Source organism: Melozone crissalis, unplaced genomic scaffold, assembly GCF_028551555.1.
Source record: "Melozone crissalis strain CALT ecotype California unplaced genomic scaffold, PUWL_Pcris_2 ptg000075l_1, whole genome shotgun sequence".
NCBI lineage: Eukaryota > Metazoa > Chordata > Aves > Passeriformes > Passerellidae > Melozone > Melozone crissalis.
This window is the reverse complement of record NW_026535852.1, coordinates 374,435-398,533: the sequence shown is the minus strand read 5'-3', so window position 1 is coordinate 398,533 and position 24,099 is coordinate 374,435. Positions and strand designations below refer to the sequence as shown.

General features: G+C 43.6%; 1 protein-coding gene across 1 annotated transcript in view; it reads right to left on the bottom strand.

Moving 5' to 3' along the window:
- The window catches only part of C2CD2 (C2 calcium dependent domain containing 2), a 35,666-nt gene continuing 11,567 nt past the window's right edge, over positions 1 to 24,099 (bottom strand). The window contains exons 5-14 of the mRNA XM_054290055.1: positions 21,134 to 21,256; positions 20,737 to 20,863; positions 16,654 to 16,762; positions 14,592 to 14,653; positions 12,810 to 12,949; positions 9,704 to 9,875; positions 8,803 to 8,916; positions 6,808 to 6,935; positions 5,257 to 5,569; positions 1 to 704 (exon numbers count right to left, since the gene is read on the bottom strand). Coding sequence (XP_054146030.1) covers positions 478 to 704; positions 5,257 to 5,569; positions 6,808 to 6,935; positions 8,803 to 8,916; positions 9,704 to 9,875; positions 12,810 to 12,949; positions 14,592 to 14,653; positions 16,654 to 16,762; positions 20,737 to 20,863; positions 21,134 to 21,256 — 1,515 coding nt within the window. The 3' untranslated portion in view covers positions 1 to 477. The remainder of the gene's footprint in view (positions 705 to 5,256; positions 5,570 to 6,807; positions 6,936 to 8,802; positions 8,917 to 9,703; positions 9,876 to 12,809; positions 12,950 to 14,591; positions 14,654 to 16,653; positions 16,763 to 20,736; positions 20,864 to 21,133; positions 21,257 to 24,099) is intronic.

Below are 24,099 nucleotides of genomic sequence, written 5' to 3'. Positions count from 1 at the left end.
CCAGGCTGAGCAGCCCCAGCTCCCTCAGCCTTTCCTGGGCACGGAGCTGCTCCAGGCCCTTGCTCAGCTCCAGGAGCTCCTGGCCCTGCTGTGCTGAGGAGCCAGAGCTGGACACAGCAGCCAGAGGTGCCCTCAGGGTGGGCACAGGGGCATTACCTGCTGGAAATGCTCTTCCCAGTACACCCCAGGACATCAGGTGCCTTCTTGGTCCCCACCTGCACCATTCTTCATCCTCCCTCCTTTTCCAGAAGAAACCACACACTCCTCCAAAAGCTGGACACATTCAGCACTGCTTGTATTTGGAGGAACAACTTCATCATCAGAGAGAAAAAGCATTTTGGAAAAATAAACCAAAAAGACCACTGTTAACAGTGAACATCCTTTTATGCAAGCCATCAGCCATATTTGTATTCTCTAGGACTGCTCTGTAAACAAGTGCTCATGTGGTGAGCAGGAATCCATGGAGAGGGGTTGGGTTCATGGGTACGGCTCTCCCGAGGCCCCGTTCAGTTTGGTCTTGCTCTTGTTCCTGGAAAGGAGCTTCTTGCTCAGCATCCTGGAGAGTGTCCCCCCCTTCTTGCGGCCCTCCTCTGCCAGGGGGTGCTGCAGGAACACCAGGTCATTGTGGGACTGGCTCATCCCTGGGTCCTTCTGGTGGTGCTGCCGGCGGAAAAACAGCTTGGCGCTTTTCTTCAAAATGCCACCTGTGCAGGGAAAAAGGTGCAGGACACTTTAGACAGAACAGGCTCAGGGAAAAAGGTGCAGGACACTTTAGACAGAACAGGATGCTGTCCTCTTGAAACTCAGCTCTTAGTGCAGCATGAGTGAGAAAAGCTGATTCTCTGATTTAAGGCTCCTTCCTTACACTCAGTTCCTAATGCTGCTCTGGAGGCCATGCCAGTGCTCATACACACATGCACAGCACTGGGGTGGGTTCTACCCTGGGCTCTCACGTGTCACAGAGGCACATCCAATCTTTCCAACCAGTAAAGTAGAAAGGATTTTATAAAAAGAATGAAAAAGAGAGGAAATAATGTTACTCTTTGTTGTTTCAGAGATCAAAGGAGTTGAAGATCAGCCCGTGAAGCAAATTTCAATTTGAGGTGCAGGACAGCAGTACCTGGCAGTGAACATATGTGCAGTGGTTGTGTACAAGCCAGGCAGCAGGTGTTCCATAGAAATGCAGCAGCACCACCCAGAGTAACACTCACAAAGCATTTGCTGTTCTAAAACCCTGTTAGGAATAGCAATGCACTTCAAGCAGATTAAAAATAATATTACATCTGCTTCCAACAGGTTCAGAAGTCTGCCCAAATCCCTCCTGTGGTAAATTAAGTTGCTTTATTTTGCCGTGTTCCTTCCTCTGACCCCCTGTCAAACCCAGCATGCAGCCAAGGCAATTGCAGCTGTCATCTCACCAGGGACTCATGCTGCCAACAGCAGCTATCACTACTCCTCTCTTTGCAAGCTCGGGCTGTTTTTGCAGCTATTCTGCCAAATTCCACCCTCCCTCTCATGTGTGCCTGGTGTGCAGCTGGCAGGGACACTGCTCCAGGCTCCCAGCAACACTCAGCCTGGCTGGGACATCAGCTCTGGGCTAAAATAGCAGCAGTTCTGTATGGAATTGGTAGGGCTGCTGTCCCAGGTGGCAAGAGCTCGTTTGAACAGAGAAGGACCCAGGTGACAAGCCAGCACAGGAGCTTCTGGCAGTCAGATTGGGAGTGGGGACAGTCACCTCCCTGGCAGGGCTTCCACATCTCCCCCCTGCACCACTATCGGGTTTCCTGATCCTTTCCAACTTCAGCTATTAATTCCTGTCATGGCATGGTCCTGATTCTGCTTTTCTTCCCACTGCAAATGGACACAAAAAACAACACACACAGTGCAGTTCTTCCACGGGACACTGCCACAGCTAGAATTAAATGTTTGTCCCCTGAGGACCTGCCAAGGTCTCTGTGTCACTCTGCACACAGTGACAGCTGCAGAACAGGTATTTCATGGCAGCCAGATGCTGCTTTGCGCACACCAAGGCAGTCATAAACCTGTACTTGGGTTCATTACTGTGTACTTTAAGGGCCAAGCACTCAGCACCTGGGAGGAAATTCGAACATGGTTTTTTCTGGCAGCTGCTGAGACTCTCCTCAGAGGGCACAATGGGATGGGAAGCAGAAATCAGCTGAAAGCAACCAGAACTCGTGGATTTGAATCTTGACTGCTCTCCCGCTCTGACTGATCTTTCTGGCAAGGCAGTGCCACTTCAAGCTGCCATCAGCAGCACAAAAGCAGCAGTGTTCCACCCAGGACAGTGACAGCTGCTGATGTGCAGAGGCTGGGGATGCACAGGCCTCACTGCTGTGCAGCTCCTGCTTGAGCAGGCAGCTGTTCTGCCCAGCAGCACCAGGACACAAGGCTTTACCCCTGAGCAGATTTTTAGTCCCATCCATTCTGCCATTCAGATTTTCTACAACAGGAAACAGCACCTGACTAAGAATGCTCCAAAAATTGTGCTGGTGGCCTGGGACAACTCGCTGCAGCTGAAAATCCGTGGGCAGCACTTCCCTGGGAGCAGCACAGGCTCAGCACAAGCAGCACCCCTGACACCAGAGCTCCTGGAGTTCAGCCCCTGCTGCCTGGAAGCTTGCCACATGCCCAGCAGTGTGCAGGCAGCCTGGCAGGGGCTCTGGCTGCTGGGCAGACATGCAGCCCTGGCAGGAGGCAGGGCAGCAGCCTGGCAGTGCCCATGCTGGTTCATGTGCTGCTTCATGTGCTGTTTGCATGCTTATTCCTCCAGTTCAACAGGATCCATGTGCCAGCCCTGCCCCCAGCAGCAGGAGATGAGCACAGAGCACTGCATGAGCTCAGGGCACCGATGTGGGGTGTTCTGAAAATGCCGGTGGGGGGTGGGATCACTTCTGAATCTCACTTGTGCTAATGGAGGAAGATTTCCTTCCACATCTACAAGGATACCAACAGAGATGGCTTTCCATTCCTTCCCAACTTCCAAAAGAGTTTTCATACAGGTGGTTTTATAAATACCTGCTAAGATTGTGGTAGCTCTCTAAATTAAGCCAGAAAAGTTTAATCTAAAAATCTATAAGCAGCAGGTTTTGAAGTAAGTTTTGTTGGTATGAATATCCAGTTATGGGGTCACACATGGTTTGCATGAGCAGATTTTGATTGATGTAGAGCATCCCTCCAAGGTTTCCTTGGTGCCCTCTCTGTGTGACCCTCCTGGACAGCACAACCACCAGAAAGATGATTTGTCACAGCAGACTGGTCTGCTAAGACACCTGAGCACAGGAAGGTAATTTTGGAAGGAGGAAAGGAATGGATAGGGGAAGAAGAAAATGGGTGTCAAACTAATTTTTGCTTCAGTTTTTACAATGAGGGTCTCATTGTAAAGCTACATTTTCTTAGGGATAAAAAATAGAGACAAAATTAACTTACTGTGTAGGTAATTAATTCTGGCTGGCATAGCAGTCATCTTAAGTTTATAAAAAGGAACGGGTAAGAGAGAGGAAATCAGAAAGGTAAAAAAACAAACAAACAAAAATATGCAAGAGTAAAAAAAAGTGCTAGCTTTAAGACATTAACACACACAAAAGGCTTTTCAAAGCAGAAGGGGTTTTGTTTGGGTTTTTTGCCGTGTTTGGGTTTTTTTGTTGTTGCATTTGCGGTTTTATTTGTGGTGGATTTTTTTGTTGTTTGTTTTTTTTAAGGGAAAGCATTTGACAAACAGAAGCCTTGAACTATTCACAGCTCACTGAAGGCAGGGGGGTTGAAATGGTTTCCCATCTTACTCCATAAAAGCTACTCAGCTGTGACAAAGCAGAGATTCAAGACTTCCACAAAGACATCTGTGTATAATGAAAGGGATTTGAGCCAGTTTTTTCCAAGTATTTTTTCAAGATGATACAACTCTCTCAGAGATATTTCAGACTTATACTGAATTGTGTGAAAAGGATCTCTAGAAGCCTCACCTCTTTGCACAGGGAAACACACAACTAGATAACTCACACACAAATTTCCACTTTTTTGCTTTAGAGTAACATGTTGAAGAAGAGTCCAGAGGTTTGCAGTTTCTCACACAGCATGCTAAACTTTTCCAGGCTCCAAAATGATCCAAATCCCTTGACAGCTAACCCACTCCCTTCACCCCCAACACACCCAAGGCTTTCCAGTGCCTGGGCATGTGTGTGACAGGGATTGTTGCTGCTCCCTCCTGATCTCTCAAGTGGAGCAGTCCAGCTGTGGGAAGGCCAGAGAGCTCCAAGGGAGGGTCCTGACAAAGAGCTCCAGTGTCTGCCCTTGGGTGAGGGGGGTGAAAATCCAGTCAAACAGGGAGGTTTTGTAGTGAGCCATTTCCCAGGATCTCTGGGTGAGGAAAGGATAGAAAATAATAAAGCAGAGAGGGATGGGTATGAGTGAAAAGCACAGTGGTTTTTGCAACTTTAAGGTGCAACCTGTGTGCCTGTTTGGGGCACAGTCCACTGCACTGACCCCTTTTGTAAGATTTCCTAATAGCCCCTGTGTTTACCACAAACCAGTGCTCACAGGTTACTGGATTTACCAAGGAAACACAAAGAACCCTAAGACATTTTCAAACTGCAGCTATTCAGGTTTGTAACTACCTAAGCAAAATGATCTGATACCTTATTTACTTCTTAAATTAACTTCTATTCCATTTTCTTTAGCAAGTGATGCATTAATGAAATGAGTGAAAAGGGGAATCTGTAATGAAATGAGTGAAAAGGGGGATCTGCAATGAAATGAGTGAAAAGGGGGAATCTGTAATGAAATGAGTGAAAAGGGGGAATCTGTTCAGCAGGCAGTTTCTCTTCAGCTGTGGTGTTTCCCTGAACACACACTTTAGTGAGGGCTCAGAGAGCTGAAGGAGAAGAGGAATAGATTGGAAAGCAAGAGTGGATCCCTGCCATCTTCACCCTGGCAATATAGGGCAAGTCCTGGGTTATAAGGACACAATTTTCCTTGAGGAATTCATCATATGACTAGCGATTTCTCTCCCAAAGAACTGAGTTGGGTGCAATGAGCTGCCAGCTTCTAAGGGTGAGCTGTTTCCTCATGGAGGGGAGGGTAAAAAGCCTGACTGGCTCAGAGAGCTGCAAGTAAAACAACTTCAACCAACACCACAATCACAAAGAGTTTGAAGGACAAAAAAATCAAGAAAAAGGATGAACTACTGCAGGCAATTACACAGAGAAAGCAGTCACTGAAGTGGAAGTGAGGATCATGTACCTTTAGATTTTTTCATGCTCCCAGTTTCTGAAACACTTAATGAGCTCCCAGATATTTCTTCAGAGGTCTGGTCTAAGAGTGTGCTGGCGTCCCACTGCTGGCTGCCATTCTCCAAGCCCCAGGCCTTGGGGGTGCTTTGCTGAGGGTCGGTGCCAGGGACTCTTTCTGATGCATCCAGTGACTGCTTTTTGTCAGAGGTGATTTTTGCAACATTTTCCTCCACAGTGGGTGGATCTGCTTCCCTGCAGGAGCTGTCCATGGCTGCAGCATAGTCCATCATCAGTGAAGCTTCACTGTCCTGAGATAAAGAGGTCTGCCCAGTGGAAATAAGAGACAACACTGACACGAGTCATCCTGCTGGAGCAAAACAAACCTCCCTGCAAGAGTTATTTTAACTCTTTACACTTGTGTTTGTATTGCTCAGGATCACCAGCAAGCCACCTGAAGCTTCCTTAGCTCTACTAAAGGAGAGGGACATTTAGCAAAGCTTTAATCATGTTGCAAAGTCCAAATGAGTGAAAAAATCAATTAAGGAAACGCCTTCCACCTATTCCTGGGCCCACTACAAATAAAAGGACTCCGCCATATGTGCTGCTGTAATGAAGTGTCAGCATTTCTTTTGGTCCTTCTAAGAAAATTAACATCAAAGCATTTCATCTTGTCTCATTGTTTGCCCACCCTCTGGAACAGACCAGAGAACCAGAGATTTTTCAGAGGGTTTGAAAAAATATACAAAAAAGTTTGAAAAAAAGTATAAAAATCTTCCCTACTTTTTCAGTGCATCTTCCCTACATGAGTGAAACACAGAATATAAAGAATATAAAACTTGAGGCTGAGTATCTAAATTATTGTACTTTAAAAAAAAGCCCAAAACTATGAAGTTTATATATATATAATATATAGTATATATAATATATATTTATATATAAAAATAGTATAAATAGTATATATAATATATATTTATATATATAATATATAAAATATTACTTATATATATAATATAACATGTGGCATCAGATTGGCACTGGATTGTATCTGAGTAGTATAGTACTAAAGAGTATTAAAGTGCTATTTCTTTATATGTGTATATATATATATATATATATATATATATATATATATATATATATATCTGTCTGTGTGTGTATTTCCTTACATTCACAGGCTAGACTTGGTATTTAGAGTGAAAACAGCCCTGGTTGCCTGTGTGCCTGTTTCAGCTCTTACCTTTAATATGAAATTAACTTTGTCTTCTTACAATACATTCTTGTTTTATATACATATTTTATATGTATCTCTTCTCACCTAAATAGATTTCCCAAACCCCCAACACCACTCCTATCCAAGGACAGAGTACATTTTAGTCAGTTTGTCCAATCTAACCATCAGCACCCAACACCCTGATCTGGCTGAGCTTGAAACAGCCACAGAAATAACCTGGCACAGAGAACTGGACCCTGCAGGGACACAGAAGCCCTGTTAGCACTGCAGTCAGAGCAGAAAAGGCTTTCCAGAGCTAAGCATGAACTCTAAGTGTGTTTTCTGCTCTACCTTGGACACCCCTGATATGATAATGGTGCTTTTCTTCCGAGGGGACTTCAGCTTCTGCTTGGCAGACTGGCTCAGCTGCCGAATGGCCGCCTCTGCCACGGGGTCGGTGCCGTTCAGTACCAGCAGCTCTGCAAAGAAAGGAGCATTTCAGAGGGGCAAGGAAACAGGGAAAAACAGAGCAGACACAGCCAGAGCTTGTCCTTCATTTAAAATTCACAGAAATGGCACAAACACCATAAATTTGCCAATTCAGCACCCAGCAAGTTGGTGCTGTTCTTTCCCTCCTGTCACCCATTTTTGGGGAAAAGGTGTCAAAATGGCATTTACAAACCCCTTCCATGAGAACAAAGGAGGTTCTGGAAGCCTGGACAAAGCACCCCATTATTTCAATGCATTGCTGCCCTGTGGTGACAGTGGGGACATCATGAATTAACCCAGTCATGAAGAACCACAGTTCTAACATGGTACAAGGCTGGCACATGATGCTATTTCCTCAGGTAACTTTTTGGTTATTTTGCTGCTTTTCCAGATTCTTTCCCTCCTGTCACCCATTTTTAGAGAAAAGGTACCAAAATGGCATTTACAGACCCTTTCCATGAGAACAAAGGAGGTTCTGGAAGCCTGGACAAAGCACCCCATTATTTCAATCATGTTGAAATAATAGGGTAGGTTCTGTTCTTTCCCTCCTGTCACCCATTTTTGGAGAAAAGGTACCAAAATGGCATTTACAGACCCTTTCCATGAAAACAAAGGAGGTTCTGGAAGCCTGGACAAAGCACCCCATCATTTCAATCATGTTGAAACAATGGGGTAGGTGCTGTTCTTTCTCTCCTGTCACCCATTTTTGGGGAAAAGGTGTCAAAATGACTTTTACAGACCCTTTCCATGAGAACAAAGGAGGTTCTGGAAGCCTGGACAAAGCACCCCATTATTTCAATCATGTTGAAATAATAGGGTAGGTGCTGTTCTTTCTCTCCTGTCACCCATTTTTGGAGGAAAGGTACTAAAATGGCATTTACAGACCCTTTCCATGAGAACCAATGAGGTCCTGGAACCTCTGGAACAAAGGAGGTGCTGGACAAAGCACCCCATTATTTCAATGCATTGCTGCCCTGTGGTGACAGTAGGGCCATCATGAATTATCCCAGTCATGAAGAACCATAGTTCTAACATGGTACAAGGCTGACACACGATGCTACTTCCTCAGGTAGCTTTTTTGTTATTTTCCTCCTTTTCCAGATTCCCTGCTCAGCATTTCCATTTTTGCAATGGCACTGTGATAGGGTGGGGAAGGCAAAGTAGCTGCTTCCAAATCCTGTAAAGTGCACTCCCTTTTCCCCTCCAACCACTGCACAGGAATATAAAATCTTCTGTATAAAATGCTCTTTACTGACAAACACAAGTTTATTTTTAAGCATGGCCCCTTCTGGCATCTAGGACACGAATACACATTAATCAAATTCATCAAGCTCAGGAACAAACAAGGCTAAGGAAGTCAACAAGACAAAAATCCCCATGTTTAATTGCCTGAGGTGGACTTTTCTGGCAAGAGTTTTAACAGCAACAAAGAGAATAGAGGAAGGAACAGCACCAGTGATAACTAAATTGAGCAGTGCCTTTTGTTACTGTGACAGTAATGTAAGAAAAGATGAGGCCTAGAATTAAGAATATGTGTGCAGCCTTCATAAAAGGAGGCATCTTTCATTCAAAAGTAAGAGCAAATACTTTCTTTTGGCTTTTCTGCAGCCTCCTCCCCTCTCCAAACCACAGCTCATTGTTATTTATTCAAAACAAGTAATTTAAATTGCCAATTAAAACCAGACTTGTACTGCAAGGCTGCCATAGGCCAAACCACAGAGCTTTGTAACAAAAACACCCCAGTGGTGCTGACAGGCAGCAGCCACATGGGCTGGCTGTCATTTTAACAGGATCACATGAATCCCACGTGCAGAACAGAGAAATGTTCTCCTTAGCAGCCCCAAACATTTTTATTACCTGTATCTGAAGATGACAAAGTTTTGCTGACTGGAGCACCATGAGAATGGAGGGCTTCAACAATGAAATCCTTTTCAGTCACCTTTACTTTAACTGGAGTTTTCACAGGAGAATCTGAGGACCAAATTTTTTGGTTATTTGAACTGGTCAAGACATTTTTTACTGTGTTAATCAGAATTTATTACACCAATTATGCCTGTTCAAATCATATTTGAGAAAAATGTTTAACAGAAATTCTCAACACATGTTTTGTGGTAAACCTGACCTTAAAAGGCCAGTGAAGTGTGAGAATTTTTTTAAACATTTTTAAATTTTTAAAACATTTTTAAATGTTTGAAACATGAAAGAATGTTTTTAAACCTTCTACTGTAACACATTAGACAACACCCACTTAAATATAAGATTTGCTTTAATAACTTAAAAGAACATAGATCTTTGTGATGCTTCACACCAAGACTGTTAATAGGTTTTACTTTTATAATTTTCCCAAGAAAAACTGGAAAATCTGCTCTTGGAAAGTGAGCAGATTCATGCTGAAAAGTATTTTGTCACCAGGTAACACCAAGTTTCATCAGAGATGATAACACAGATCAAGGTTAGAAGGCACAGGATGGTTTGTTATCAGCAAAGCTCTGATATATTTGTCATATGAAAAACCATCCACCAAAATCCAGCCTTTATACATCATCACACTATGGTGAAGATTTGGTGAATTAAAAGAAATATTAACTGTTCCTCTTGTAAGAAACAAGTTTTGATGAAAATTAAAACCCTGATTCTGGAGAATACGAACAACAGCCCCACTCCAACACATCAGAGAGCTCTGGAATTGTTGCTTCCCTGCCATGCCAGCCCCCAGGGCTCCTCCTGGTGCCCATGGGGAAGATGTGGAGGTGCTGACCTGTGCTCAGGGGGGAGGATCTCCCTTCCAGACGAGGTTTGGTTCTCACAGCAGTGACAGTGGTGACCACAGTGCCACAGGGCATCACAGTGCGGTCCTTCTCGATCTTGGTGGCCAGCACTGGAGAGGAGACCTGCCTGGCCTTCACTTCACTGGGCTCTATAAAAGAGAACTGAGGAGACAAAAAAACACCTCAGAAGCACAGTCAGGCAAGAAGGACTCTATTTCTGGTACTCCTTTTAGGTTTTTGCTGAGCCAAATTCAAGAGTTAATTCTTTCAATTTCACTGTTGGAATCTGAAATGCAGGGAGCTCTCAGAACTTTAGGCCTGGAAGCCAAAGCTTAGAATTAAATCCAGGATTTGATCTGAGACCTTGGAAAAGGCTTCAAAACTTCAGTGCTAGAAGTGAGAATGTGGATTTTTAGTTTAAAGCAGAGACTCGTTAAGTAGAGGAAAATTTAGAGTTTTAGAATTTAAGATGTAGGAAAAAAAAAGTAGTTACAAAGGTAAACAAGGAGTTTAGAATGCAGCACTGTAGGTTTGTGTGTTGTAACAGGATTAGCTAAGAAAGCTTACACTGTAGCATGGGTCCATAAGATGAAATATTTAAGGATTGGGTCAAAAACATAAATATCCTTGTTGGCAGTGTTTTATTGGTCAATAAACCTTTAAAAATATTTATTTTGTAACTTTTAATTTATTTTATTTTGTAACTAGGGGTCTTGTGACCTTCTGAACCATGCTGTAAAGATGTGAGCCAAACTCACCCTTCCTGTCTGTGTAGAAGATAAGAAACATAACCCCCATCATCTAAAACAACCCGTAAGTCCCATCTCTAAATCATTCAAAATTCCTTTCAAAATCCCATAAGACACAAACACCCTGCAGTCAGAACAGGCTGCTCTGACTCAGCCACAAGTCCAAGCATGAGATGACAGAATCACAGAAGAATGAGGTTGGAAGAGACCTCTGAGATCACTGAGTACAACCTATGCCCTAACACCTCAACCAGACCATAGCACCAAGTGCCATGGCCAGGCTTTTTTTAAACACATCCAGAGATGGTGATTCTACCCCTCCCTGGGAAGGACATTCCAGTGCTTTAGTATTCTTTCAGTGAAAAATTTCTTCCTAATATCCAACCTCTGCCTTCCCTGACGTAGCTTGAGGCTGTGTCCTCTGGTTCTGTCACAGACCGACCCCACCTGTCTGCAGCCTCCCTTCAGGAAGGTGTAGACAGCAATAAGGCCACCCCTGAGCCTCCTCTTCTCCAGGCTAAACAACCCCAGCTCCTTCAAATGTTCCTCACAGGGCTTGTGTTCCAAGCCCCTCACCCACCTTGTTGCCTCCTCCGGACATGCTCAAGCATCTGGACATCCTTCCCAAACTGAGGGGCCAGAACTGGACGCAGCACTCAAGGTGCAGCCTCAGCAGTGCCCAGTGCAGGGGAAGGATGAGCTCCCTGCTCCTGCTGGCCACACAATTCCCAGTGCAGGCCAGGATGCCATTGGCCTTCTTGGCCACCAAGGCACACTGCTGGCTCATTCATATTCAACTGGCTTTGACCAGCACCCTGTCACAGACATATTTTATGAAAAATCCTTTTGCTAGGATTTTTTTCTCCTGAGAAGCTGAGAGGCCTCAGAAACAAAATATAAACAATAATTATCTGCTGCTGTGGAATGCAACAGGTGCATCTGTGATTGGTCTCATGTGATTGTTTTTAATTAATGGCCAATCACAGTCCAGCTGACTCAGACTCTCTGAGAGTCACACGATTTTATTACCATTCCATTCCTTTCTATTCCTTGCTAGCCTTCTGATGAAATCCTTTCTTCTAATCTTTTACTATAGTTTTAATATGTTATTTTCTTTTAATATATCATAAAATAATAAATCAGCCTTCTGAAACATGGAGCCAACATTCTCATCTCTTCCCTCATCCTGGGATCCCTGTGAACACCACCACAGCACCCCCAGACCCCTTTCCACCTGAACACTGTCCGGCCACACCATCCCCAGCTTGTAACATTGTAGGGGATTTTTGTGGCCAAAATGTAAAACTCAGCACTGAGACTTATTAAACTTCATACTATTGTTTACCTGTATCTGAAGATGACAAAGTTTTGGACTCTGCCCATCCATCCAACAGATCCAAGTCTCTCTGCAGAGCCCTCCTTCCTTCCAATAGATCAACACAAGCTCCCAGCTTAGTGTCACCTGCAAATTTACTAATGAAGGACTCGATGCCCTCATACATGTTGTCTATAAAAATATTAAATAGAACTGGTCCCAGCACAGACCCCTGAGGGACACCACTGGTGCCTGGCCCCAGCTGCATGCAGCACCATTCACCATCACTCCTTGGGCCTGGCCATCCAGCCAGCTCCTAACCTGTCCCGTTCCTCGGCTGTGCTAAAGGTCTGGAAAGGCCCTGGATGGCCTTGGGGCAGCCCGCGCTCCAAAAGACGAAAGGAGTCTTCAGGTTTTTCAGTTCTTCAGTGTTGTTTATTAATTCTTATCTACAATATTTTCTCTCGGCCCGACAGAGGTCCGCACAGCAAGCCAGCTATGAGCACACTGAGAGCCCTCGGGGCGGTCACTTATCTTTATACCCTAAAATACGTATAGGATATTTACCTATTTTCCCCAATACCTTTCACCCTTATTGACAAGTGCACATTCAGTAAAAACCAATCCCAAAGTGCCACCACCATCACCATTGAAGATGGATGACAAGAAGAAGAAGAAGAAGGACAGGACACGCCCTAATTCCTCCATCCCCTAGAACCCCCCTGTACCGAGACTGTAAAACCTGTGTTTCACACTATAATTAATCTATCTCTTCACCATTTATCCCCGTGTGATCCTCCCATCCTCATACAGGTGTTGCTTCCTGTGCAGGATCAAAGTCCAACCACCAGACACTTCTGGCAACGTTCCAGGACCTCCGAGCCCCCCAAGGGTTGTCTCGGTGACTCTGCACATCAGGAATGTTGTGCTGAGTTCCCACACTAACCCAGCAGAGAGTGCTCCTGTCCAAGCTGTGTGTGAGCATTCCCAAGCAGTTCCTGAAGGAACAGATGCCCCCAAGCCCAGCAGTACCTCTGCAGTGATGGAGCCCAGCCCGGGCCCTGGCTCTGAGCTGCTCTCCCCGGCCCCTCTGCTCAGGGCAAAGCTGTGCTGGCCACAGGGCTGCTTCCTGAACAGGTCCAGAGGGACGGTCACCTGCCCGGATAAAGGACCTGCAAGAACACAACCAGCAAGGTCAGACCACAGTTAAAGCTGCCAGGATGGGTAAGGGAGAGAATATGGGAACGGAGGAGAAAAATTCAGGCAAAAAATCGCAGTAATTGGTTCCGCACCATGGCACAGAGAAGTGGCATTTTACAGCTTTTTTGACATTTTATGACTATTCCTCAGCCTGGGCTTATATTGTGAATGGAACCATGAAATATTACTTATTTACTGTTGTTTCTGGCCATTATTTTTCCCTTTATATGCAGATTATCTAGGGAAAAAAGAAAACAACTATGAGGTTCTTGGACAATCTCCATAACCAGTTTCTGCATCTTTCACTTCAGAGGGCAATCTGGATTCCTGGTTAACTGGTGCATCACAACAATAGTGTCTAATTTGAACTTTAATAAAACTTCAGCAATTCTCTTGCTCCTCCCATGACTTTATCAGCTCCACTAGATAAGAACAAATTATTAGCAAAGGTACTAATGATTTAAGAGATGAAATCCTAGTTTTCTGTGCAAAGCAGATTGTTTAAAAACAATAAATTCCTACACTTCACTGGCCTTTTGGGGTCAGGTTACCACAGAACATGCGCTGAGAATTCGTATTAAACACTTTTCTCAAACTCTTACAATTTGAACAGGTGTAATAAACTCTTGTCTATACCTGTATTATACAAGGAGGGATTTACATTATATTAATATAACTCAGCACCCTGCTCATTAATATGATTTTACTTTGAGTCTTCTATTTAATTTTTTTGGAAAAGAACAGCTCAGCAGGTATAGAGGGACAGAGGGGGAGGAAGAGAATTGTCAGCACAATCCACTGGGACCTTTTTCTTCAGGAAACCAGGCCGAAAGTTAGGATGCAGAACATTTCTGGTGTTGTTTGAAAGACTAAAGATGCTTAGGTACAGTCAAGACTACATTTTGTCCAAGAAAAACATAAGTTTGCTGACTCCACATACATATTCTTTCAAAAATAAAAAGTAGTATCCACATCAGAAATTTTTTAAAGCTTTTGACTTCACAATCCCTCCAATAATCACATATCATAGGCAAGGTATTGCACAACTTTGTATATGTAGATTATTATAAATAATTCTGAAACAACAGAATTGAGCTGTAAAAATGTTTGATCCTCCTATGTTTTATATTTAATCCAAATAAATATAATAAATATATAATAATATAAGAATGCAAATATCTATAAATATAATCAGAAGTGGAGTGTTTTACACCTGATTGTGATTTTCATAGCTCAATTGTTAGGCACTCTCTGGGACTTGAAAAGGAAGGATTTACAATTAACCCCTATGATTCCCCTTCAGCCACAGAAGGAACTCAAAAGCTTAATTTGAAACCAAAAAGGTTCACAGTGGATCTGTTAGATGTTTAAAAGATGGAAAAACACAGGATATCAGCACCTGGAAGACTCAGTATGTTGACAATGTAGAACAAAACTCAAAGATTCTCTGCAACCTTAACCCAGCCACCTGGTCAGTGTATTCTCCTTCCACCCATGATTTCTGATGGATCTCACAGTTTCTGTGGCCATCCAGAAATAAAAGGGGACTTCTGTCAACACTCAGCAAAGCTCACACGCTGATCATGCAAAATGACTCAGTCTTAAAATACTTACTATCCAACTTTCCATCTTCTACTATTTGCAGTTGCAATGCTTTTGATTTGGCACTTAGTTCACTGTGAAGGAAACAAAACCACGTTACATCTTTGCAGTCCAAGCAGATTTTCCTTCCCATGTAGGTTTTCCCCTTTCCCCAGCTTTTCTCAGCTTTCTCCAAGCCAAACACTGCACCTTGCTGGTGGGTAAGAGTGACTGAAGGGATCTCAGAAAAAAAACATGGCCTGGGTCACTCTCCCACTTTTGCAGAGGTTAAATTTATTGAATTTCAGAGGATTTTCTTCCCCCCAGGAGCTGAAGATGGCTCCTAGTTTGACTGCTACACCACAACACCAAAAAGGTTTGTTTCTCCTGGCAGGATCAAATTTGTGAGTCAAGATGCTGGAACAGGCCCAACCAACATCCCTGTCAAAGCAGGAAAGTGTCCTGCAAAAACAGGGCAGATGCAAGAAAACAAAAGTAGTTACAGCTTTAAATGAGAAGAGTCAGCATCACTGTTCCAAAACAAGACTCAAGGATGCTGCAAGCCAACAAGGAGAGTTTCTGTGTGACAAAACCCAGGTGAACTATTCTCAGAATTACACATCTGGTACTTCCTAAGATGGACTAGACAACAGATACAAAACTTTTCCTCTGACTGACACAGTGGAGCAAACTGGGTGCCTGCTGAGGAACCCTGCAGTAAAACCTTATTTTACACCCTTCTCAGCAGGCATTCTGCCAAAAACCCTCAGGACATCCAAACATATATTATATTTTGCCATGTCCCCATTTCAGAGTGGTGTGATCCTGGCTGCAGACACCCCACCTCCATCAGATGCTGTGGTACATCATCTATGCAGCAGATTTGAAGTTTTTCTCTGCCACTCCCACCCTTCCTGCACCCCAAAACTTGGAAAGGAGCACCCTGATGTCCCTACTGCTGCTTTGCCATGAAGCTAAAGCAGAGTCTGACATGGGGGTCAGTACTGTGGTGTTCAGAGTGGATAATTTTAGCTCTGAAGAAAGAAAAAGGCAGAGGTTTGTGTGTGGGAACTTGAAAGAAGTTCAAAAACCCCTGCCAAAATCCTAATCATTTATCTGTAAAAGCCCCCAAGCTTACCTCATGCACTTCTGAAAAGCAGTGTGGAAACCTCAGCATTATTCCTGGTGTCAAGGCCAAATTCCTGTCAAGTTAATCACATCCTGCCTGCCCTCTCCCAGCCCTTTCAGCTGGAAAAGGGTATTATTCTTTCAAACTTCCTGTCCCAAACTGCTGGGAACTTGTGTGCTCGGGTGCTGTTCCACCAACAGATGGCTGAAGTGAATCACAGAGCCACTGCTGAAGCATTTTGTGATATTTCAGAAAACAAAGTTATCACTGAGTCCCTCCTTTCCTAAACTCATGCACCTCAGAAGCCATTTTTGCTCTGTTAGAAAGTGAAAATAAAAATAGTTTTAGAACTGCTCACTTCTGGCCTTATTTACAGCAGCTGTGTGAATCACAGAATACTGTGTAGGCTGCCTGAAAGTCCCTTTTTTTGTTTTACAGGAGAAAGAAAATCTAGTTAAGTTTTACACTCCCTTTTTAGTCATGGCCACCATTCTTTTAGATGTTTTTACACATTTGTTTTTCCCACTCAGGGGAGGGAATGGAGAGACATTAGATTCCCTCAAATGCAATTTTCACAGTCAAGTGACTTCAAAACCTTGCTAACAAAACCTAGCAAAACCTTGCTACACCTTGCTGGCTTTTAAGCAGCTAAACTTTGCTACCTCAGAAGTGCTAACACTTCTCTTCTGGCACTATAGGAAAGCATGAGGTGATTTATTATGCCTGTGACCGCTGTCATCTACTAGAATCATGTCTCTACCATGGAACACCTACAGACCTGTATCTCATTTCCATGCAGAGGGTAATTAGAGATCCTCAAGTCCCAACCAGCTCCAGATTTCTCTGAGGCCACACAGAGAAAGTCCAAGAATGGATCTGTTTCAAAATGCCACTCTTCTCTCACACAGTTCAAGGAAAAAAAAGGTGCTTTAGTGTAAAAGTATTCTCAGTAGGTAAGTTACTTACAAGATAAACTCTTCCTTCCAAAAGGGATGTGCAGCATTTTTGGCTACAGAGCTGGAAAACTTCTGCATAGGGTCATTCAACTGAACTATACACACAAGGTCTGTGCTGCCTGTAAGGGCAAGAAAAATCAGTTATTAATAATAAATAATAAAACAATATTAATATATTAATAATAATAAAAACAGTTATTAATCAGTTATCAAATGCTCTGTCACCAAGAGGCCACTTACTGCAAAGAAACCCTTTTTCCTTGCACACTGCATTTTTGAACAGACTTTTGCAGACTTTTTCTCACCCTCCCACAGGATAAATGCCTTCCCTTGGCTTGTACACCGAGGATATTATGGCAAAGGTCACTATTGCATCACTGTTGTTTTATGAACTACCCTACACACTGAAACATGACAGCCTGATTTAAATCCTGCCATGAAGCAACAAAATGCAGGCATAAAACGATCCAAAGAAATCGGGAGACAAAGAGTGAGCAGGTGATGTTGTGGGTGTGAGGTGGTGAGGGAGTAAAGTTGTTTACAAGCTGCTTTAAAAAAAACAGAAGTTTTCTAAGTTCCCCCTGGTCACACTCACAGTGTGATTTTATTTTCTGGAGATGAAAATAAGCTTTTTCTGCTGGCAAGTGACTGGTGACAGCAGTGCTAATTCACAGTGGTGTGTGCACTGGGGTTCTTAACAGGTTTTAAAGCACTGCTGAAACCTTATCTGTGCCTTGATCTCGGAATTTGATAGTGGTGCAAATTGGCATATTAAGAGTAGTTCTACTGCTGCTCCAAGGGGAAATAGTTTCCCTGATGTGTTCCCCTTAAAACAGTTTCTTTAATATGGCTCTGACAGCATCAGAAATAATTTAAACCCAGACTTCCAACACATCGAGGAAAGCAACAAAAGCTCAGTCCTGACTGTGTGCAAAGCAAACAAAAGCTGCCGCCCCCGGTTCTCCAGAAGAATCTGGGTTTGTGTTTGCTATGAGCAGCTCTCAGCTGCTCTCTGGGGATGCTCTGGGGCCGTGGATCAGCCCTGTCTCAGGCACAGAGGCAGCCTGGGCCTGGCAAGGTGATTAGAGACAAAGCACTGTGTACACACACACAGCTTATTTGGGATCCAAGCTGAGCCCAGGGTAAGCAGCTGAGCTGCTTTCACAGGGGCTGAGCCTGAGCTCAGGGACCTGGGCTGCTTTCTGCTCCCCCAGAAACAGAGTTCCATAAGTGCTTTAAAACTAATTTTTTTTTTTTAAAAGAAAAAAGCTCTGCAGAGATTTTAGGGGGATCACTTCCAAGCAGGATGAGTGAAGCAGTCTGGACTACAATTGTCTCTGGGCTTGGTCCTGCTGCCACGTCCCCAGCCCAGGGCAGGGACCCTGGAACTCCACCTGAACCACAAACCAACTGTACCCAACAGGGTATTGCAGCTCTTCTGCCCTGCTGTAAGCAATTTATTGCTTCTTCCTCACCAGCAGAAATCACTTTTGCCCTTAGTTATTCCCTGTAGAACATGCAGCACAAAATCTTTGTGACCTTTGTTTACATACACAAACTAAGGAGATAAAAACAGGCACAGCCCATAAGCAGAGACCTGTTCTGCTACTGGATATTCACCAGCTGAACTGACATATCTACAGGGGATCCAGAGCTCCTACAAACCCACAAACCCTGTCACTAAGGTATCTACAGGAGATCCAGAGCACCTACAAACCCTGCCAGCATCCATCAATCATCCATGGTTTCATCAGCATGGACAAGCTGCCCCTCCCCAGCCCCTCTGTACCTGTGCCTGAAATATTGCACAGCCCATGGAGCCTGGGTTCCAACAGGAGAATTCATTATTGTTAGGGAATATTAATTAAAAGTCAACCAGTTATGTCCAGAAGCCAGCACCTTTCCAGCTGTGCAGGATTCCCACTGGATTTCCAGTGTACCAGTTAAACCCCATTATGAAGCTTTATTTCTCATCCTCAGTTCCAAATATTTATACTACAGGAGCTGCTGGGGAAGCAGCAAAATTCCCTCTATCTCCTGTTAGAATGCAAATGGGATTTTGCCCCCCTACAGCTGTTTTCCCAGAGCAGAGCACAGGAATTGTCTCCTTTTCCTCTTGTTTTTTGGGAAGGTGCAGGGATTTTCAGAAGGTGAATCTCCTGTTCTATGCACAAAGATATCTCATCTCATCTCATCTCATCTCATGACTTGCAGAGAGAGGCAAAATGACCCAATCTTTTGGAAAGTTTAGTCTGCACTACAAAATTGTAGAGTAATAATAAATCATAGAATGGTTTGGCTTGGAAGGGACCTTAAAGATAATTTCATTGCAAAGCCCCTGCTGTGGACTGGGACACTTTCCACTTGACTGGGCTGCAGTTGCCAGCATATTTTATTGATAAAGGACATTTCACAGCCAAGAGTTCCAGAAGTGCTTAAAAATAAATTGTTTTTTTTTTAAAAAAAAAAGCTCTGCAGAGATTTTTAAGGGGATCACTTCCAACCAGGATGAGCAAAGCAACATTACACATGACTCTAGGGCAGAAAACCATTACCTCTAACTGAAAAAATGGAGAACAGCAAGCAGGATGTATTTATCTAAAATACTGCCTTGCCCAATTTAGCAGCCACAAGCTTCCATTAAAAATCCTGTTACAGAATTGTTTAGTGGCCATAAACAACAGAGCCTCCAATCTGTAATTCTGCTGAGAGAATCTGAGCTGTGCCTCAATCTGCAATTGGAGAAGTCTGAGCCTTACAAGACAGGCCTGGTGCTGCTTTCCAAACCCAACACTAACTCCACTAGGATTAGGCAGTGACCTCTTTTTTGGCTTCATTCTCCACTTACAAGAGGCACTTTCTTCCTTTACCTGCACTTCATCAGGGGAAAATGTCCCTGACAACAAAAAAAATACCTTTCAGGAGTTTCTAATACAGGAGGAGAGTTTGAGATATATCTGCAAATCACTCTAAAGTAAAGAAAAGTAAGGTAATATTGAATCAAGCCAATGTCATTGCCAGCAGCTAATGGAGAGCTGGATTTGAGCCTCTCATCTTGGGAACTGCCAAAGTGAGAACTTTTAGAAATTAAAACTAAAAGCCAGAAAATAATCAGCCAGCTTTATGTATGTGGTCATTTCAATCTGTTTTCAGCAATGACGGATTTGTACAAGAAGAACAAGATGTTTAATACTCCAATAAATTGAAATATACATTAAGTCAGCACTGGCACAGGTTGCCCAGAGAAGCTGTGGCTGCCCCATGCCTGGGAATGCCCAAGGCCAGGCTGGATGGGCTTTGAGCAAGCTGGGACAGTGGAAGTGTCCCCATCCATGGCAGGGGTGGAATGAATGAGCTTTAAGGTCCCTTCCAACCCAAACCATTCTGTGATTCTATGAAGTCTATTTCTCAAAATACAGCAATTTCTTACACCTTCTTTTGAGAGCAGGCTGTAAACCAGAACTTCCTTATCTCGGCTGAAAGGAAAGTAATGTGAGAAACAACTGCTCACTTTGAAAATTTAGAAAGGTTTATTAAACCTTGACAAAAATACAACAAAAGGACTGCATAAGGAAAAAGCTGCAGTGCTGGGAACTGCCCCTCATGCACACCACATCCCCAGTTCAACTTCAAGGTGGATGCTCAGTCTTTTATACCCCTGGGGCTGCATCAGCCAGCCCTGGCCCCTCCCAAAGTCTGTCAGGCAGCTCTTCTGTGCCATTCATCAGTGCAAACTGCTTTCTTGTCACTGGATTGGAGCTCAGCTGTTGCCATGCCTCACCCCCTGAGCACCCCCAAGCTTTTCCATTCCCAGCTGCCCCATGCAAGGGACACCTGTGCAGCTCCTTTGTACCTGTCCTGGACAGCCCAGGCTGTGTGATGGCAACAATGCAGGGGGAAAGGGAACTGTGGGGAGAACAGAGGGCATCTAAACTACAATAACATAACTGTACATCACTAAAGCTTTTATTAATATTCACACAACTATTATCTTTTAATTGTGAGACCAAATCCTCTCATTATCCATCTATAACAGTAAGAACAGCCAGCCCAGGCCAGCCTGAGGAGCAGCAGCAGCCCTGGGGTGCAGTACCTGCAGCACGGAGGTCGCTCGGGGGCTCCAGCGCGATGTTCCTCAGCAGCAGCTTCAGCTCATGAGCCCTCGGAGGCTTGGGAGGACTGGTGCCCTGAGGGACAAGGCTCAGCGTGTTCTGGACATTCTGCAAAAGGCAACCAGGACAAGGGCACTGTGCACGTGCCAGCACCAAAGCCTGGTGCCGTGCTGGCACAGGGAAGCTGGGCTGGAACGCCAACAAAGCCACAAGGGAGGTGGGACCACAAAGCCTCCACTGCCATGGGCTGTGCTGTTCTAAACATGTGTCCCAGCTCTTGTCACTGAACACTGTTAAACTTACTCAGCTGTGAGTCATGAATATGTAATAAAGCATGAAGGACACCTCTCAAAAGATTTTGGAAGCAATGAGCCTTACCTGAACCTCCTTTGTGTCTGCAGGCCTCACACTCAGCTCTACAGATGGAGAAGCTGAGCTGAAGAGGTTCTTCAAGACATCTCTGAGTGTTTCAGATATTGCACATGTCCCTGCTGTCTGCCCCTAGGAGGAAACAAACAACCAGGCTTCTCAAAACTCAGAAGTTGAGGCAAAAATTAATTTGGTATATAGCTATACCACCAAAGCCATCTAACATTAGCTCTGTCAGAGAGAGACATGGTTTCTCTTGCCAACAACAGAATTTAACAACAGATCATGCAAAGAATTACTTAAATTTCTCCATTATGCATTAAAGAATTAAACACTGAAAAGCTCATGCTGTTCTGAGAGTTAGGAAGGCACAGCTGTTAGCCACAAAACCAGGAGTTTCTTTAATAGTTTTTGTCTTATGATGGTGTTTTAAAGATTCTGCACTGCTCTGTACTCCCTGAGAGAGCAGATCAGGTCATCAGATAAGCAGATCTGCACCGTTCCACTGATTTAATGGGAGTTATGCCAGCTTGCAGCAGCTGAGAAGAAACTAATCCTGTGCTGCACTGAAAAAAAATTATAGCATCTCCTGGAGGTCTTCAACCTTGCTGGAAAGTGCAGTGTATGGACAGAGTTGTGCTGCTCTGGGGCACTGAGTTGTAGTTTGCCCATAAAAAATCTCACAGCCACCTGTGCTTAGCCCCACACTCTCTGAGGGGTCAGAACACACCAGAGATTTTGTGCATACACATGTAGCTTCACATGATTAATTCTAAGGTGTATGAAGAGACTGAAGTGCCCCTGCCCTCCCTGTGCTCCTGGAGAATGCCTGCTTTCCACAGCAGGCTCCTCAGGAATTTTTGTCTGCTCAGGTACCTACAGGGCACAGATTTTTAAATCAAGCTGTCCCAGAAAGGACAGTCTGAAAGCCAACAGCTCTGAAATTTCACTGAGGTTTCTTTTCTAAAGGAAATAATGAAGTAGGAGACAAAGATTTGACCTAAAAACAGAGGACACATCCATCATTTTTATCTGATACCACACCACCACATTCACTGATGTGCAGTTTGCATGACATGTCAAAGAGATTGGACTAACAGCCCTTCCCCAGTTACCCAAGTGTTACAGAAACATTCAGAAATCGTGTTGTACTGCCCTCTTACCTAACTGGCCTTTGATGACATGTTCAAAACATACAACAGCATTGGCCAGTCCCACAAAAATCTGCTGCATTTACACCATGTGCCCTCAAATAACAACCAAGGAAACAGATAATACTCACTCACTTGAATAAAGATCACAGTAAATCAGGCTTTTTAAAGCCTTAGTAACAGCAATTTCATTACTTAAGTTAATTAAATAAGCAGATAAATTATGGTTAGTCTTCATTGTTTTGGAGGTAGTTTCCCTCACCTGCTCTTATCTAAATTGTAAAATCCCAGTTGCCTCACATGCTTTGCCATCAGCCTAATATGACATCTGTTATTTAACAGTAACAACAGCAACCTCAGTCACTGGACTTCTGCTCAAAGGTATTTGCTGTTGTTTCCATAGTTATTTGGAAAGGAGATTGATTAAAGAGCCTCCTGCCAGCTCTGTCTCATTTTTAGCCATCCTTTTTTTGGAAAGTTACTCTCCACCACAACTCCCTCAACAATACAAACCATAATGGCTTAACTGCCACCCCAAAATGATAAAGACAACAGGTTTCACTTTGGTTTGACTTGGGCTAGGGGTGAACAGCACAGCCAGCCTGGGGCACATCAGCACATGATGTAAATTGTGTAAAACCAAACCCTACCAGTCAGCCAGGTTGCCCAACACAACTCAGGTTCACCCAGCCATTACCCAGAGAAAATGGGTTATTACACCCAGCTTGGGTGATGTCAAAACCCCTGTGCAGATAATCACAAGTAATTAGAGGTATTTATTTGTACACACAGCATTGCTTCTGAAAGAGGAAGAAAACAAGACACAAAAGCTGACATTGAAGTTTAGGAGTTGCTCCTTGCTCACAGGTTGTAGCTCTTTGTTTATTGTCTCTCCTCTTCTGTAAGTGCTAACACAAACTTCAAAAGTGAAAATAAAACCCTCTAATGAATAAAGGACTTAACAGGCTCATTCCAAACATGCAGGCAAAGCAGAACAGGTGCAACTCTGCAAAGCTGGGCTTGGGCACCTAGCAAAAAGCTGATTGTGAAGCCCAGTGACTGCACCAGAGTCATCTGTGTTTGTCAGGAAGGGTTTAATAGTTAATGACTGTTCAAATGTGGATAATCAACATGCCACCCCAGCATATGAAGGTCATTTACATGCTATGTGCGCATGGTAAATCCTACATTAAAACACACTTCAAAAGGCTTCTCTGTCTTTAGTTATGAGTTTCACATTTTTATAGACAAAAGCTGTGGTAATAAATTATGATGATTGTACCTCTCTCAGTACAGAAGCAGCTCTACAATAAAATTACTTTTTAACAAGGCCTTCAGTCAAGAAAACAACTTCACAAAACACAAACAAGTCTTCCCCACAGCTGTAGGAAACAGTTAAATCACCACATTTGTGCCAAAAATAAAAAACTGTGAAGGGTCAAAGGCAGAAGAGAATCCAAGTCAAGATGAAACCTGCAGGGGATGGTCCAATGAATCAGTGCTCGTACACAAAGATCAGGTGCAATTCCAAAAGCAACAAAATATTTTTAGATCATCCATCATTTCCTTAAATAACTGTATTTTTCACAGCCATTTCTGATCTATTGCTGCCAGACTTCAAAACTAATTTAAATTAGGGAAGGAGCAACGTTTTAATTGCTTTGGTGGAAATACCATCACAACTGGTTTTTTTTTTTTTATTATTTTAGAAGTGTTCTGAGAGAAGATATTTAGGAACAGACATTTTTCACACCTTGAATTTAGATGAAAGATGTTTGCAAAGTCATTTGTCTGTCAAATACAGACTTGTTTCAGTCATCTTGA